The 17250-nt window shown below is 41.0% G+C and overlaps 1 protein-coding gene across 1 annotated transcript in view; it reads right to left on the bottom strand.

Annotated features, from left to right (window-relative positions):
- Positions 1-2001: 2001 nt before the first annotated feature.
- SYNPR (synaptoporin) overlaps positions 2002-17250 on the bottom strand; it is a 306624-nt gene continuing 291375 nt past the window's right edge. Inside the window, exons 5-6 of the mRNA XM_028110463.2 lie at positions 8209-8400; positions 2002-2259 (exon numbers count right to left, since the gene is read on the bottom strand). Coding sequence (XP_027966264.1) covers positions 2002-2259; positions 8209-8400 — 450 coding nt within the window. The remainder of the gene's footprint in view (positions 2260-8208; positions 8401-17250) is intronic.

Below are 17250 nucleotides of genomic sequence, written 5' to 3' on the forward strand. Positions count from 1 at the left end.
CGTGGAAAAATGTTCTCGTGGACTCCTCTGTCTCTCCATGCTGCACACAGCGTTAAGTGGGGTGTGATTATTTTAATGTCTGCCTCTCCCAATTGAGTGGAACCTTTCCAAGGAGAGGCATGTTTCTGTTTTTTTACTCTTACATCCCCAGTGCTTTACATGGCATGGGTACAGAGGGGGTCTTGAAATGGGAGAAGCAAGGAACGAACAACCCTGGGCTTGGAAACAAGGGCAGGGGAGGGCGCCTGGGTGGCTCAGATGGTTAAGCGTCTGCCTTCGGCTCAGGTCATGATCCCAGGGTCCTGGGATCGAGTCCCGCATCGGGCTCCTTGCTCAGCAGGGAGTCTGCTTCTCCCTCTCCCTCTGCCTCTCCCCCTGCTTGTTCTCTGTCTCTCTGGCAAATGAATAAATAAAATCTTAAAAAAAAAAAAAAACAAGGGCGGGGAGAGATTGGAAACATTGCTCATTTATACATTGTATAAAAGGTATTGTTAAATCCATTGCTAAAACTAACCAGGTTCTATTGCAATTCTGCACTATTCAGCCAGGGCTGTAAGCAACAACTTTATTAAGGTCAAATAGATATCACAATACAGATTTATCCAATGGGATCCAGAAACTGGTTACAGATATCATCTAAGAAACACGGCTGTTTTGTGCTAAAATGCTTCCAGCATCACAGATCACACAGAGTTTGTACATCGATAACTTTTATCTGGAAATACAGATGCACGGTTTGCCCTCACTATTGGGCCTTGATGTTTCACTTGAGTTAAAAACAAAGAGGAGAAGATTGGCATTTTCTTGATAATGAAAAAATTCTGAGGAATATTTCATGAGAACCCTCTTTGGGATCAGAGTTGCTCACGGAAGTCATTTCTAATTTATGGGTAACACTCAAATCAGAATTAGTAATTAGTAAGGTAAGCCATGACTGGAGAATTTTTAATAATTGGATCAAGGAACATATTAACTTTACAAATAAATAGGATTTAAAAGTTTAGCTGGTAGTGTAGATTCTACAGAACATCCTTTATAAATTAGTATGTCGGCACAATAGCTTCTGACTATGGTGTCTGATACCTGCATCTCTATTATTCTAAGAAAACAACATTCCATAAACACGAACAGTTATTGGGCCTATTGTTCATGGTCCGTAGGATAAGAGCCACAAAACACCATAGAAAGTTACAAGAATGTAAATATTTAACTAAGTAAATAGAATAAATATTGGGCAGTTACCATATATAACAATGAAATATCGACTAATAGGGGGAAAAAAATCCCAAACCTTAGTTACAGTGCATTCCGAATTGGGTAAAGCCAAAGTGACAAATTTGCAAGTATACAAAGTAATGAATATATTTCTTTAAATGTCCATTTAACAAATTCATGATGCAAACTGGAAAATTTTCATAAATACAGTTCAAATGTTCATTTTGTGAGAAAATGCTTATTCATGCACTAAATCATATGAACACTGATTGATTCTCAAGTAAAAAAAAAAACCAGCATAACTGTCTGAAACAAATACTTAAGAGACTCACAGTCCTACAGGGTCTACAACCAAACACAACACATGCATGTGTGATACACCAAATTATCTTATAGAAATCATTAAAACGTCTTTCGCATCAAAACGCATCGGGAAACTCATTGCTATATAATTTACTTTATGCATAATACATACTAGAGACTTTAAGCTACAAAATGCTTTTACTATCTCAACACACCTACAAAACGACCATAAAAGTATCTGTGTATATAACAAGGTACTCTCCAATTAGGCATCTATGATGAATAATGTATCTCCTCATGTCGTCTCCTATCTAAGTACCATTTATCACGACCCAGGCTTTTCTGCCTTAATGAGGACTCCAGATCTCTGATTTACATTCAACACCCTCTGCATTAATAATTGATTGAAACTCTTATAAAATTCTTCTGCTACTAGAATGGAAGGTGGTGAGGCCCTCTCCAGAAGAATGCAAATACTATGTGTTAAATTTGATTGGTAAAAGAAGCCGGGCCACTGGACTGTTGGCCAAACTCATCGGAGGATGGCCCCAAGCTCGCCTGCTGCCCATACCCACTGCTTGACCCATAGCTGTCTTGGTTGTAGCCGCCGTGGTTATAGTTGCTCGAGTGCTTCTCCATCGGGTCTGAAAGATACCTCTGTCCCGAGGAATGCCAGCCAGTCTCCTTGAAAACAAACCAGATGTTTCCAGCCCAGAGGATAAAGTTCAAGAACCCAAAGACCTAAAGGAGAATCAGAGCAAGTGAGTGGAGAGAAAGAAATGCAAGAAAAATCTCAACTTCAGAAAAATCCTTAACGATACAACGTAAGGCTACTTTCCATTCAAGATTGAGATCTCTTCCAATTTTTCATTTGGATCTGCTATTTCCTTTAGAATATCTGACTTTTATTGAATGCTTCCTACACGTTGGGCACTGTATAAAGGGCTTAGTGTGTATGGATTCATTCAGCCTGAGAAGAAGGTGCTATTATTATACCCATGTTAAAGATGTGAAAACTGAGGTTCGAGACAAGAATCTTGTTCAAGGTCACATGACTTGCTAAGTAGTCCATAAGGGTCAAGCCCTGTTCTGTCTGACTCCATCATCTGAGTCCTTACTGAAGTGTTACTGTCTCCCCAAGTGAGGGATTTCTTATTGTGTAAGAGGTCTCTGGGGGATACAGAGTTGAGAACTCTCATTTTAACAATAGTGCATTCATTTATAAGGTTACCTTCCCATTATGGCTAGAGATCCTACTCTTCCAGGTCTTGTAACGCTATAAAAAATGAATCAACTTAAAGATAGAAGTATGGAGTAAGCATTCGTACAGGTGGTATGCAGGTAAGCACACGAATGTTAGTGCACACAGAGGCTGTGACTTTGAATAGTTGAACTTTCTGTGCCTATCCCATTCAGAAATGAATGTTGAAACCAGATGAGTGAAATGCAGGTGTCAGAGAAGTAGGCGATGTTTTCCTAAGAACTGGATATGAGGCTTTCCTATAGAAATTCCTCTTAACACTCCAAAAGGGTGTTGGTGAATCAGAGGATCAGGCATTGCTTCCCCAGGCCCTGAGGGTTTTTTTGGAAGCAGAACTGTTTACTGGTGCAAGAGGCCCCAAACAGAACGGCTGTTCCACACCTTTCCCCGGGGGCATTGGTTGACCTGGAAACTAACCACAGGCAGTGGATTTTAACAGCCCCCTACTGGAGACAGACAACAGTATGATATAAAGCCATGACGACATTAAAGTATATTTAGTAGCCACTCCAGCGTGACAATCACCAATCAAAATGGACTTGGGCCACCACCATAGCTCTGGAATTTGGGTGCTGGAAGTCCTCTGCTGGGCCAGAATTTATCCTTTTGTTGCTGGATGGTAAGGTGGTCCCGAGTGCCCTGTGGGTGGGAGTGGGGGGCTAGTGTAGTCAATATGAGGCGCCTTGGGGCCTTGGAGCAGGGGCTTTTCACCAAAGTATTTGAGTATTTTAGCAGCAGGTGGATCAGGGCACACTACTTGAACGTCAACTTGCGAGTCATCCCATGGGCTTTGAAATCAGGGTGGCCTAAACTCTGCACCTTCTTGCTCTATGACCTTGGACAAGGCAGTTAGCCTCTGGAACTCAGCTCTTTTTGCCCCGCCCCCCCTTCTATGGAATGAAGACAATTATTCCTTCCTTGGGTGACAGTTGTAAGGATTAAAGAGAATATGTGTAAAGCAGCTAGACGGTGTTGGACACATTAGAAAATGCTTACTGACTGGTAGGCTATACTCTGAATACTTCCCCAGTATTTCCATGAATTGTATTCAGTTGGCTCTTTGGCTGCAGCATAAGCTGACGTGGGACTTTGACGATAGGGGATGTCGGCAGCCCAAGCAGTATTTAGGCCCTCACCTGATCTAAAAGACTGGTTTATCCCTTCTTCCTTCTCTCCCATTCTACCCTCTTTTTTCCCTTTAATGTTAACTGACGTTTGTTTAACATTGTTTTATGCCACGCTCCAGGCTCCTTGCTGAGGGAGATAAAAAGCATAAATAAGATACTCACAGGATAACAGTTGTGTGATCAAAATGAATTAATCACTGATAACATTGTAATATACATGCAGGATCTTTCATTTGTGTGTACAGTAACTAGGATATTTTCCATCAAAAGGAGATCTTGGTTAAATTGTATCTTTGTAAGTATATGTCAATATATGAGTAGAAAAAAATTATCAAGGAATATTTTCAGACATGAAGAGAGGGCTCTGCCCAGAGCTGTCATTTTGTTTCTTATTCCTTGATTTCTCCTTTTTGCTTGCTGCTACTTGGTTTCTAGGAAAGGTATGCTCAAGAAGAACACAGAAATCAGGGAAATGCAACTTAAAAGTGAGAACATACACAAGGTGTCCCCATGGGCATGCGTCAGGAGCAGCGGTGTCTTATTCCATTGTCATCACACTGATATCACACACAGACTCCTGGCTGGCCCATTGTAGGGGCTCATGGGCTCTTTCATCTTTTCTTGCCATTTTGTTGCATCTGAAGTCGGAGTACGGATTTTGATTCAAGCTCAGATGTGGGGACAACGGAAGGAGAGACCAAAAGAAAGTGTGCATAGTGTGAGAAAGAATGAGGAGATGAGATCTAGATTAGCCGAGAAGATGGGTCAAGATTGCCTATGATGAAGCTGGAGAAGCAGAAGTAGAAATTATGGAGAGAACAGTTATGCTCAGGGAACCTTTGCAAGAAAAGTTGAGATAGGAAAACAACAACAACAACATTCTTTTCCCCTACCCTGTTTTTTGGGCTCTAACGCGATATGACATTTAGGAAAATGAAGGTATTGTAGGGGCAGCTTTTGGTTGACTCTTACTGAACATCTGCCCTATGCTGAGCACTGGGCTAAGTACTTATCATCTATTATCTCATTGAATCAACAGTCTCGTGAGGTCTGGTCGATAATAGCCCTTCAAATAATGAAACTAAGGATTAGGGACCTTAATGAATTTGTCCAAGGGCAGTGAATTATTGAGCAGTGGGGCCAGGATTCAAACCCTGGAAGACTAACTCCAAAGCTATGCCCGTAACTGTTTCGAGTGGCAACAGTATTCGGGCACTTTGGCTCTAGTCTGGCATTGCTGTCACCATTTGGGATGTCTTATGCAAATCCCTTCCCCGCAGCTACCTGCATTTAAAATATCTGGAGAGCTCCCTGCCTATGTGTGTGAGTGTGACATCACAGATGCCAAAATGCTTTGGAGAAAGTAAATTTGTTACGCAGGTAGAAATACCATTGCTATTGCTGAACCAGTTACTTGTAGAGGTCACCCCTTGTGGTGTGTCCGGCAACTCCTCCAAAGCCTACACTTGCCTAGTAGGCAAGTTGGTTTGGTTCTGTGAGCCATATTGTCTCTGCACAATTCCCCCAGCCCCCAGTCCCCAGCCAAGGTGGACACCTGGCCCAAGATGAGCTAATGAGATTCTCTCTGCCAGAAATGTGGGATTAGACCTGAGTGATTTTTAGTTCAATTCAAGACGTTCCTTTAAAAAGAAACAGGGGCGCCTGGGAGGCTCAGTTGGTTAAGTGTCCGACTCTTGGTTTTGGCTTGGGTCAATGATCTCAGGTTGTGAGATTGAGTCCCGTGTAGGGCTAGGTGCTCAGCCAGAGTCTGCTTGAGATTCTTTCTCTCCCTCTCCCTCTGCCCCTCCCCTGCTCTCTCTCTCTCTCTCTCAGATTAATAAATAAATCTTTTTAAAAAGAAAAAAAGAAATACAAACTCAGAAACCATGGGGTGGCTATCTTCCCTTGTGTAAACAGGAAAAAGAAAAAAATGCATCTGAAAAGAGACAATTATATAATAGTCAGAAAGAGAGAGATGAAGGATGAAGGATGCGAACTGTCCAGTTTCCTGCCAGTCTTCCAGTTCTGGCCCCAAGTCTGGCCCTTAGAAGACACATTTCTAGTGTCTTCCTAATTACTTTTACTTTTTGTGAAAAGCTAGCTCAATAGGATTTGAAGACAAATGAGTTTGTAATGAAAAAAAATCACTGCATTTTGGCAGATAAATATTCTTTCCCTCTGCTTTTGGTAACAGAAATTTTGTTTACCTCGAAAAGCCCAGTTGCAGTCAAATGGCATGAGCTCTGTGCTGGAACTTTAAATCAGGAGCGGAGTATGCAAGGTCAGGTATGCCCTGGTATCTGACATCTGGAACCTTGGTCCTGCTCTAGATGTTGCTTTTTGTAGAGCCTGTTTCATCAGATTTCATCAATTTTCTGAGCTACTTCTTACCTTTCCAAAGATATATTTTTTTCCTGATGAGGTTAGTCAGAGTCAGTTTCTGTTACTTGCAACCCAAATGTTCCAGCACATACAGGCATTGGTGCAGAAGGAGGTGCAGAGAACAGACGTTAGGGATAGGCGGATTGTTTTGCTTTAGCTAGCTTGAATTGAATTTTCTGTCACTAGGACCCTTAACTGTTGTAGATCCAGATCTGTCCTCTCTCACAGAACATGCTATTTGGTTTCCATTATTTCTCTTTTTGATTTTTTAAAAATTTATTTTGTTAAGATTTTATTTATTTATTTGAGAGAGAGAGTGAGAGAGAGAGAGAGAGAACGAGTGGGAAGGGAGGGAGAGGGAGAAGCAGACTCCCCTGCTGAGCAGGGAGCCCGATGCAGGACTCGATCACAGGACCCCGGGATCATGACCTGAGCCAGAGGCAGACACCTAACCAACTGAGCCACCAAGGCGCCCCTCTCTTTTTGATTTAAAAAAAATTTTTTTTAATTACATATTTTATTTAAAAATATACATGTATGTATGTGTAGAATTTAGTGGATATTTTTTCTTTTCTTTTTTTATTTGAGTATAATTGACACACAACATGGATGGACCTAGAGGGTATTATGCTAAGTGAAATCAGTCAGGCAGAGAAAGGCAAATACCTCTTTTTGATTTTAGGAGACACTGCACATTGTTTCTCATTCAAAATTCCCATTGCCTAGTCTAAAACTTGTTAGAGACATCAGAGGTAGAATTAAATAGACCATGCAGGATGTCATAATGTATTAGAAGATTGATTAGTAATTGGACAAACACATTGGGTGATTTTTCTCTTTGTTCTCTTAGATTTTGAGATCCAGATTACAATAACCTTCATTCAGCACTGCCTAGAAAGAAACTGCAGAAGCAGGAGAATATATTCCCATGCATTCCGCAGTAGGTGGGGCCAGCAATGAGCAAAGATGATGGTGAGATCCTCGGACACAGTTTCATTCCATGTTTCCTCTCTCACCAAGGCAGGATCCACCATCAAATCAACAGGAAATGATTAGCAACCCTTTCCCCCATCTTAAATGCCTTCTCAGATTAAATTTCAGAAAGCTGTAAAACATAAGCTAACCTTGAAGCCAAGATAATTATTTTTAGGGATTGCTAAAGAATGTTTTTCCTTCTGCAAACACTGTCAGGTCTTCTTCCGTAACGACTGCTTTTTGCTGCCATTATAGCTTCTGTCTTTCTTAGATGCAGTTTCTTTAAAATAACACAAGCATCCAATTTAGCTGCCCTGCTATCTGTCAGATTTTCTGTCTTCCTGTGAGAGATATACATTTGATAATATTTGACTTTGTTCAACTAATATAGTTCAGCTTTTCCAAAGTTACCAGGCAATTAAACCGGGAACATGGAGGAGATAAAAAAAAAAAATCACTGTAACTATTATAAGTATTTTTTATACTGTGCTATTCTTCCCACGTCCTACCAGGTCTGTGTGTTCTTTCTCCAGACAATCAACTGGATGTATTCTAGCTATGTGTGGCTTGAACAATGTTTTCTTCCCAGGAAACCTCTCTGCCATCAAATATTCCTTTTAACTTCTGGCAGGCTTCAGCCTTAAAGTTCAGATTTTATATCTGCTTCTGGCTTAGAATTTTGACTTGACTGTCATCCAAGCAGCGGTTGCCAATACCTGCTGGGTTCTTACTAAGACTCCTTAATTGGCGGCATTAAAGCCCATGGGTTCTGACAATAGAAAACCTGAAGACCAGAGGATCATCTTGCACAGGGAGTGAAATATCACCTCTTACATTGACCTAGTTTCGGAGGCAGAAATCTCCAAGATGACTTCTGAGATGCTTTTCCTATTCACTTGAGTGGCAAACAAAGATTTGGGAGGTAAAGCATAGATGAAAACATACCACGGAAGTGTTTAAGCTGGACATTACAGGGCTGTGGACCGCCATGCATTTGTTGGACGGCTGTTTGCAAGCTGACATCAGTAACAAGACTTCCTTGGGATCCGTCGCGACCTTGACATCAGACAGTCCTTTCGCCCAGGCTGATGAACCCACCAACCACAAGAACGAAAAGACTACGGTGACGACGAAGTCCTACAGAAGCAGAAAGATAAAACAGTAAAAGAAGTGTGAAGTCTAGAGATGAATTGGTTACTTTATGCAACTATGCAGCTTGCCTTTTGGAAAATTCCTAGATCCCAGAGCCCTGGAACCAGGGAGAAGTTGAAAGATAAATAAAAGAAAGTTCTGCGACATTATGTTTATATTCGTATGAAATATACAATGGTACTACTTACTGAATGCTTGCTGTGTTCCGGGAGTGATACTAACTACTTATAACCCTCCTCTAATTGTTCCTACAACACCCCTGTGAGGAAGTTCCTATTATTGTCCCAGTCCCAGTTGACAAAACTGGGACAGGGGATGATCGAGCGACTTGTCTAGATGCCCACAGATCATCAGTGATGGCGTCAGCACTCAAACCTGACACGCCAACCCCTAAGCCCACGGTCTTAGCCACCCTGTGCTGATGACTGCAAACAGAGAGATTTGTGAGTGCTAAAGACTCCTAGATAGCAATATTCATTCATTCATTCATTCGACACATTATTCTTAGGTGTCATCTAGTGTATGCTTGGGACGGTGTTAAGTGGGAGGTACTAACAGCCATAATGTTTTGAGTGCTTTTTTATGGGCAAGAGATTTTATATAATATTACCCTTACAAATATCATGTTAGACAATATTTTTAATACCCATTTTAAAGATGAGGAAATCAAGGCCCAGAGATATAAGGTAACATATAGAAAGGGGCAGAGCCAGAATTCAAATCCAGATCTGTCTGACTTAGAAAAGGATCTGCTAAGATTACAGGGGAAAGAAGGTTCTTTTTTCACATGAAACAACATCTCTAGAATGTGAGAGGGTGAATATTTTAAAGAGACATTCTGAGCATCTGGGCTACTTCTCATATCCTCCCTCATGACTCAGAGGGGGTGGGGGTTGGGAGTCACTGTCCAGGTTGGAAGCAGACCATGTTCCAACATAGGACAGTTTTTCAGATTTACTTATTTATGCCTGACTACAAAAAAATGTTGCATCCTGCTTATCTAGTATACAAAAAACACTGACCTGGAAAGGAAAAGAGTACATTTGCTATAACCAACAGAAAGATTTCTTTTTTTTATTCTAAATGATAAGCCTGTCATGTAGAAAACTTGCCTGGTGTCTCTTTCCCACCCAAAGGCATGGCACATGTGACTTGTTCTGGTGAGCCTTCCCTCATGACATGACTGAATTATTTTTCATCAAATCCCAGGATCGACACTGAGGGAACTCTTACACTGTAAGGATGCTGTTGTGGATAGTATTTGTTAGGTGTGACTTGTGTTTCATATATCCTTGTAAGCTATCTTAAGTTGTTTCTGGAATGAATGGTGGTATAAACAGATAAACAAATACAATATCTACAGCAATCAAATAAGAACATTTGGAATCGAGAGTCAAGTGTTTTGAGTCTGAATTACAAACTGGAGGAATGGTTACAAATAAATAAGACTTATTTATTTACAAATAAATAAGGTTGACTCTGTCAAATACAAATTTAGGTTCATGTTCAATCTGGTACCTTGCTCATTCATGCATGCTTTCATTCAAACAGTCATTTTTGAGTAATGTGCCAGGTACTGAGCACAGTCCTATGAGGGAACTAAGAAAATGCAAAATATGGACTCTGCTTTCTTGCTGTTGCATATTTGTTAGGGGCTATAGACACCCTATCGTTCCAATTATGAGACAGTAGCTGTCATTATTTATGCTCATCATAATTAAAAGTAGACTTGAGAAAATGGTGTTAGGGTGGGGAAACAAGAACAGAGTCATGTGAAGACCTCTGCATTGGAAATTGGAGAAAATACTATCAAAACTTTTAGACTTTTAATAATAGTAAGAATGCCTATATGATCTCACTGATATGAGGAATTCTTAATCTCAGGAAACAAACTGAGGGTTGCTGGAGTGGTGGGGGGTGGGAGGGATGGGGTGGCTGGGTGATAGACATTGGGGAGGGTATGTGCTATGGTGAGTGCTGTGAATTGTGTAAGACTGTTGAATCACAGACTTGTACCTCTGAAACAAATAATGCATTACATGTTAAAAAAAAGAAGATAATAGGAAGGGAAAAATGAAGGGGGGAAATCGGAGGGGGAGACGAACCATGAGAGACTATGGACTCTGAGAAAGAAACTGAGGGTTCTAGAGGGGAGGGGGGTGGGAGGATGGGTTAGCCTGGTGAGTATTAAATAGTATTAAACCTATTGAGTGGGGCACTGGGTATTACACACAAACAATGAATCATGGAACACTACATCAAAAACTAATGATGTAATGTATGGTGATTAACATAACATAATAAAATTAAAAAAAAAAGAATGCCTAACATTTATGGAACACTTTTTTTTTTTTAAGATTCTGTTTATTTATTTGACAGAGAGGGACACAGCGAGAGAGGAAACACAAGCAGGGGGAGTGGGAGAGGAAGAAGCAGGCTTCCCGCTGAGCAGGGAGCCTGATGTGGGGCTCGATCCCAGGACCCTGGGATCACAACCTGAGCTGAAGGCAGACGCTTAACAACTGAGCCACCCAGGCACCACCTATGGAGCACTTTTTATATGTGAAGTATTTTCCCAAGTTTACATGAATTAACTCATTTAATCCTGACAACAGCACTGTGAAACAGATGCTAATCCAGTCCCCATTTAACAGTTGGGGAAACTGAGGTACTAAAGGGGTTCAGTAAAACTGCTCAGAGTAAGGAGTTAGCCAGTGGTGGAGTCAGGAACGTCAGCCTGGTCAGCTGCTTCCAGTACCTTTGAGCTTGACTAGTCTATACTTTCCCTCATGTCCACTTAAAGGAATATTGATCTTCTTATTTAAAACAAATAAAAAAATAAAACAAGGACACTAAAAAGCTCCAAAGTTGGACTTGAAGTCCTGCTTAATTTAGATATGACAAATAGTAACGAGTCATTTTCCATAAACAAACTTCATGATTGAAGTCAAGGATCTGTGTCCTTGAGGGTAAGTAAACGCATCATATTTGGGAGAACATCTAAACATTTACCCCAGTACCATTTTGCAAAGAGACAGCAATATATCATATTAAAGTATCTTCTGTACTAGTTAACAGCTCAGAGTCTGTCGTCAGATAGACCTGAGGCTGAATCCTGACCCTGCAATTCACTAACTGTGTTCTTGGGCAATTTGCTAGACAACTTGATGTTCCAGTTTAGTTCACTGTAAAATGAAACAGTAACAGTATCTGTCTCATAAGATGGTTGTGAGAAGTGAAAATACATTTTTTTGTTTGTTTGCCTGTTTCTCCCAGTAAGATGTCAGCTCCATGAGGGCAGGAACTGTCCACTTTGCTCATTGCTGAGTCTTGGCACAAGAGTTGCCATCAACAGTTAGTCAAAGAATGAAGGAAGGGAGAAATACACAAAATGGTCCCAATTTTGATAAGATATTTACATTTATATATATAACATGTGTAAGAGTTTACCAAGTGGTGGTCGTAGGATTAAAGATGACTTTTATTTTGTTTTATTTAAGCTTATGTATTTTTTAAAAAAGATTTATTTATTTTAGAGAGAGAGAGCATGAGCAGGAGGGACAGAGGGAGAGGGAGAGAGTATTCCAAGCAGACCCCTCCCCCCCACCCTGAGCCCGATGCGGGGCTCCATCTCATGACCCTGAGATCAGGACCCCAACCAAAACCAGGAGTTGGATGCTTAACTGACTGCGCCATCCAAGGGCCCCTAAGCTTATGTATTTTTAAACATACCTTATTTTAAATTAGACCAAATAAAAATAATGTGACAATGTAATCAAGATATTGACTGACAGAACTTCAGATGGCTCTGTTTGTCCTTAAAATAGCACCAGGATTTATAATTAAACCAAATAATAAATGTCATTAGAATTGAGTTTTGCAGCACAGGGTTTCAGAAAGTAGTCTCAAGTGCCATGCTTCCACAACTAAGCAAAGTGTGAAGATGAGGAGATTATGTAAAAAGTTCTAGATAAAGAATATATTAGCCTGAACTTTTTTAATTTTTGGCTTCGGCACTTAGCCTGAGTTAGAGGCCACTTGCAGGGAGTGCGGTGTGGGAGCAAATCCTTGACCCTACATTCCTCCCTTCCAATCTCCTGTTGAGGCTCCCATTAGCCAAACCCAGCTGGAACCGAGCAGGCAGGCTGCCCACTGCCGTGATCCATGCAGTCAGGTGCTGGCACAGAGCAAGATGGGGAAGGGCAGGGCGTCCATCAGAAGCTATCCCGAACTAGAAGTTTTCTCCGGAGCCTCAACCACAGCTGCCGTGACCTGTGTTCACCAGGCACTCTGCTCAGCACTTACAGACATCATTAACCTTACGACATAGGTACTTGACCCCTGCTTTTCTTACGAGAAAACTGAAGCAGAGACAGGGCGAATACTTTCCTTATAATTAATACCTGGCTTGATTATGTATCATGCGCTTTCTGAAAAGCTGGGGGAAAAGATGCTCTTTGGTGTGTTTATGTAGATAATTACCTTAGCTGGTGTTCTCTAAATTTTAGTCATTTTGGTATCACCAAAGAATTTGGATTTTATCCACATCCTCTCATGTTGTTTCATCTTTCATTTAAAGCAAATTGCCCTTTTTACATAAGTGAGGTCATCTCAGAAGGAAATTATATGTGTACTCTAATATCAAACCAACACAACTTGCCATGGATAGGTGGGAATTGCAAATATAAGTGCTCCACAGTGAAAAAGAGAATACCTTAAATTCTAGCTGGGGATGTTTGCACAAGGCTTTAGAATCTAGGATCTTTGTTAAAAGGGAGATTAGCAAGTGTTAGAGGGATATTAAAGAAATACTAGCATGACCTAACCAGAAGACCTGAAGTTAACTAGAATGTGGAATAAGTTCCTCAGTCATGTTACTTAATGCTATGTTAAGGGCCCAGCTATACCATCTGCTGTGTCAGGAGGGGTAAACTCCTCCCACTTGAGAGGGGATTTTCTTCTGATGGTGCAGACAAGGACCTGGTGTTTACAAATGCTGCTTCCCCATGTTTATCTAAAAGAAATAGTGGGCAGGGAACAAACTCAAGAGGTGAATCTGTAACATTTACAGCTAGGTTATCATGTCCATAATTAACCCTTTGAAGGTATCTTCTGCTGGCTTTGCTTGTGTTCTTTATTCTCATAGAGTGCGCAGGCTGCCATTAGAGTGCCTTCATGCTTCCAAAAAACGCTCACACGTGGGATCTCTGTGGTCCCCGTAAAACCCCAAAAAGTAGTCAGAGGAGGTTATTAGCTCCATATTACAGATTAAAAAAAAAACAAACTGTAGCCGAGGATAAGTGGATTTGCTTATGGTTCATTAAGTGGCTCATAAAGTATGCTCTGGGCTAGTGGTCTCACTCTGTACCTAAAGAACACTGACACCCTGTATAGAGAGGACACTGTCGCGCTGCCTGGCCCTGCGTCTGCAGTATGTTCCAAGTATGCGCTCAGTGATCCAAAAGTACAGCCTCCTCGGCCGAGGGAGCAGCGGAGCTTAAGGCTGGCTGGGTGCTTTGTTTCCAGTTTCTTTGCTGGATGTGTTTTGTTGCCCCCACTTCTCCTAATTTGCCGTTAGCAAGCTCATTTTCACATTAGAATGTAATTTAATATATTAAAGATGCCTGTCCTGGATCACTCTGGGTTATGAGAGGGAATCATCTTTGGTGATGGAAAACTTAATCTTTTAGAAGCAGGTAAACCTATCTCCCCCGATAGTGGCACCCTGGATATTGGTAAAATAGTCAATTCTCTTATTTCTATTAGCAAATATTCTCAGTATTTCAACTCCTATGACATTATTATCTGTTTTGCCTCCTCGATGGCTTTGCTATTTATTCTGTGGCTGACACCTATGCCGACAGCCTATACCAGAAACAGGGCAGCCCAATGAGTTACCCTCACCCTCAGTGTAACTGGATTTGCTTTGCTAAGTCAGCTTTCAGGAATCCCGGAATGAAGCTGGGAATCAGGAAACACAGCATCAAACAGCGAGACAGAAGCTCAGCTCGGGACGGAGCTTGGGACCTGTGTTGGAAGAGAGGAGAGCTCCTCAGCAGTGTCTGGATGGAATAACTTCTTGTCCGCTCACAGATCTATTTCATTATTTCATTTGAAGGATGAATACTAGTGACCTCTGACTTCTGGAGAATGTCTTCAGTTGTTAACATGATGTCACAGAAGATCACCTGATGTTCACAATAACTGCAAGAGGGTGAAGATAATTATACTCATTTTACAGATTCAGGGAAGTTAAGTGATGTGTCCCCGTCGTCGCAAGTATTGAGATTTGAATGCAGGGCAAAGGGCTCCATGTTTAGTGAATGACTTTTCCATTATGCCCACACTTTCTGAAGTTTGAGTTACACATTATTGTGGGAACACAGACATAGAAATAAATAACATTGGGCTTCCTAACGCTGAGAAAGGCATTTTTCTTCACAATTGTCTTTCAGTCTGAGAAGTAAAGAAGAAAGTCTCAGCTGGGTGCTAATCTGTCGCTAACATCTATTTAAAAATATTTAACACCTATTTATCAAAGGAAATTGGCCCCAGGCTCAGAGGCTTTACACAAGCAATGGTATCTGGCTGCAATACAGTACTCCTCACTCTCCATTGATTCGTTTCTATGTTTATCTCCTAATTATGACAAATAACGCTGGATTTCTGTATCCAGTAGTGGTACAGGGTTTTCTTCAAAATTACATTGTATTTAAGTTTAAATTTATGGCTCAGGTGACAGAAGCAGAGCAGAGGATGGCTGAAGTTGGGAAAGGCCTATAAGGCCCCAGTGGGGAGGGAATCCTGAGACAGTGCTGTCCAATAGAAGGTGAGCCAGAAATGTGATTCATATATGTGATTTTAAGTTTCTTAGTAGTCCCATTAAAAAAAAAAGCAAAAAGAAACTGGTGCAATTAGTTATATGAAGACAGTATATGTGTTTATAAAATAAAACCAAATATATAAGATTATTAATAAGACATTTTACTTTTTTTGTACGAAGTCTTTGGAATCAGGTGCGAATTTTATATCTATAGCCCATCCTAATTTATATCACCCACATTTCAACTGTCCAGTAGCCACGTTGCTAATACTGCTGTATTAGACTGCACAGCTGTAAACCATAGTTAACAAATGGAAGTACATTTCCATCCACAGTGAGAGTGATGCTCCTTCTCCTATTTTGGGTCACTGATGTCACATTTTCTCTTGGTACTTGAGTCTGAGATGACCCTAGTTGCCATCTGTCAGCTTAGCTTTTACAAGGCCAGCATGCCTCTCATGTCCCTCCTGGCCTGTAGGACCTTGTATGTGGGTTGATAATAGCAACCCAATGCATGGCCCCAGTGGTCTGGTAGAGGTCTGAAGGCAGACCAGTGTGACCAAAGAGGCTTGGGCCTTCCATATTGGCAGCCCACAGGAGGAGATGGCCTACAGGGACAGTGGGGACTGCATTTGAGGCTAGATGTAGGGGAAAATCTGACTTGACTTATCTCTTCTCAGGACATGTGCAGGACGGTGGCTGGTGAAATGGGATGAAATATGCAGTTCCATTTTCCAGATGGAATAAATTACTTAACTCCAGCTTGAAAGATCAGAGTCAGGATTTGGAGCCGGGGAGTTTGGCTCTAGAATCTGGGTTTTTAATCTATTATTAAAGGGCTCCATTGCTTTTAGAGGACTTTTAGAGGCTCACAATAAAAATTAAGTTGCAATATTAATACTTCTGGCTAGCATTTATGGAGCAGTTACTATGTATCAGACACTGTGTGTCCCATACATTATTCCTTTAATTCTCCCAATAGCACTTTGAGACGACTATTACTGACCCCACTTTCCAGATGAGATAATCAAGGTTCAGAAAGATGAAGTGAGTTGCTGGAGTTCTCAGAGTCATTAAGTTGCTGAGCTTTGTTTGCAAACAAGGTTTGCTGAGCTCCAAAGTCTGTGTCCCTTGCTGGAGGGTGAATCTCATTATATTCCAAAGTAGCTTTAATGGGGGGCCCAACATGTGTCAGGTATGATGTTAAAATGCTTTCCATATTTCACCGCAGTTCAGCCTTTCCACAGCCCTATGAAGTAGCTGTTAGTTTTTTGTTTTGTTTTGTTTCTTTAACGGATGAAGGAAGTGCTTAGAGAAATAAGTAGAGGAACTGAATACCAAACTTAGATCTACTGGACTCCAAATCCCATTCATTTCTTCGTTTGTCCATTGTTCTATCAGTTCCTTTTCCTAATTACTTGCCCAATATTTATGATCTTCCCACTACAGGCTAGGTACTGTTCAAAAAATGGAGTAGGGACAGGAAGGTACCAATCCTCAAGTGGTTTGCATCTTTCCTTTCTCTGCACAATCTGGATCATTTTATGTTATTACTGTAAAATGCACTACTGTCACACCATTAATGAATTGAACTTTTGCAAAAGGAAAAAGGTAGTGGATGCTGACCTTCTGTTATAAGGGCTGAGTAGTAATCAGTCATCTTGTTTCATGTGGGAAGTCTGGCTTATGCTTGAGAATCAGTGTATCACTTCATTTCTTTTCCTCTTAAGTTAAATTTGATTGTGATTGACACACGACACTTTTTCCTTTTTAGTTTGTTCTTCAGAGAACTTTATCAATTGATCTGTGGTTGCTCAGCTGTGGTACTGGGGCCTCCTGTTTCTTGTTTTTCACTTTTCTTATGAAAAGAAGACTTTTTAAAAGATCCTCTGCCTCTCTCCTTTTAGCTTAGTCATAGACAATTGATTTCGTAGTCTGTGCAAGAGGGAGGTATTCTTGGCTGTTTGACAACCTCAGAATGGATGCAGTCTTCACTAGCTCGCTGCAATGTT

This window comes from Eumetopias jubatus, unplaced genomic scaffold, assembly GCF_037043125.1.
Source record: "Eumetopias jubatus isolate StellerSeaLion01/CBP00866 unplaced genomic scaffold, mEumJub1_p1.0 scaffold_1, whole genome shotgun sequence".
Classification (NCBI taxonomy): domain Eukaryota; kingdom Metazoa; phylum Chordata; class Mammalia; order Carnivora; family Otariidae; genus Eumetopias; species Eumetopias jubatus.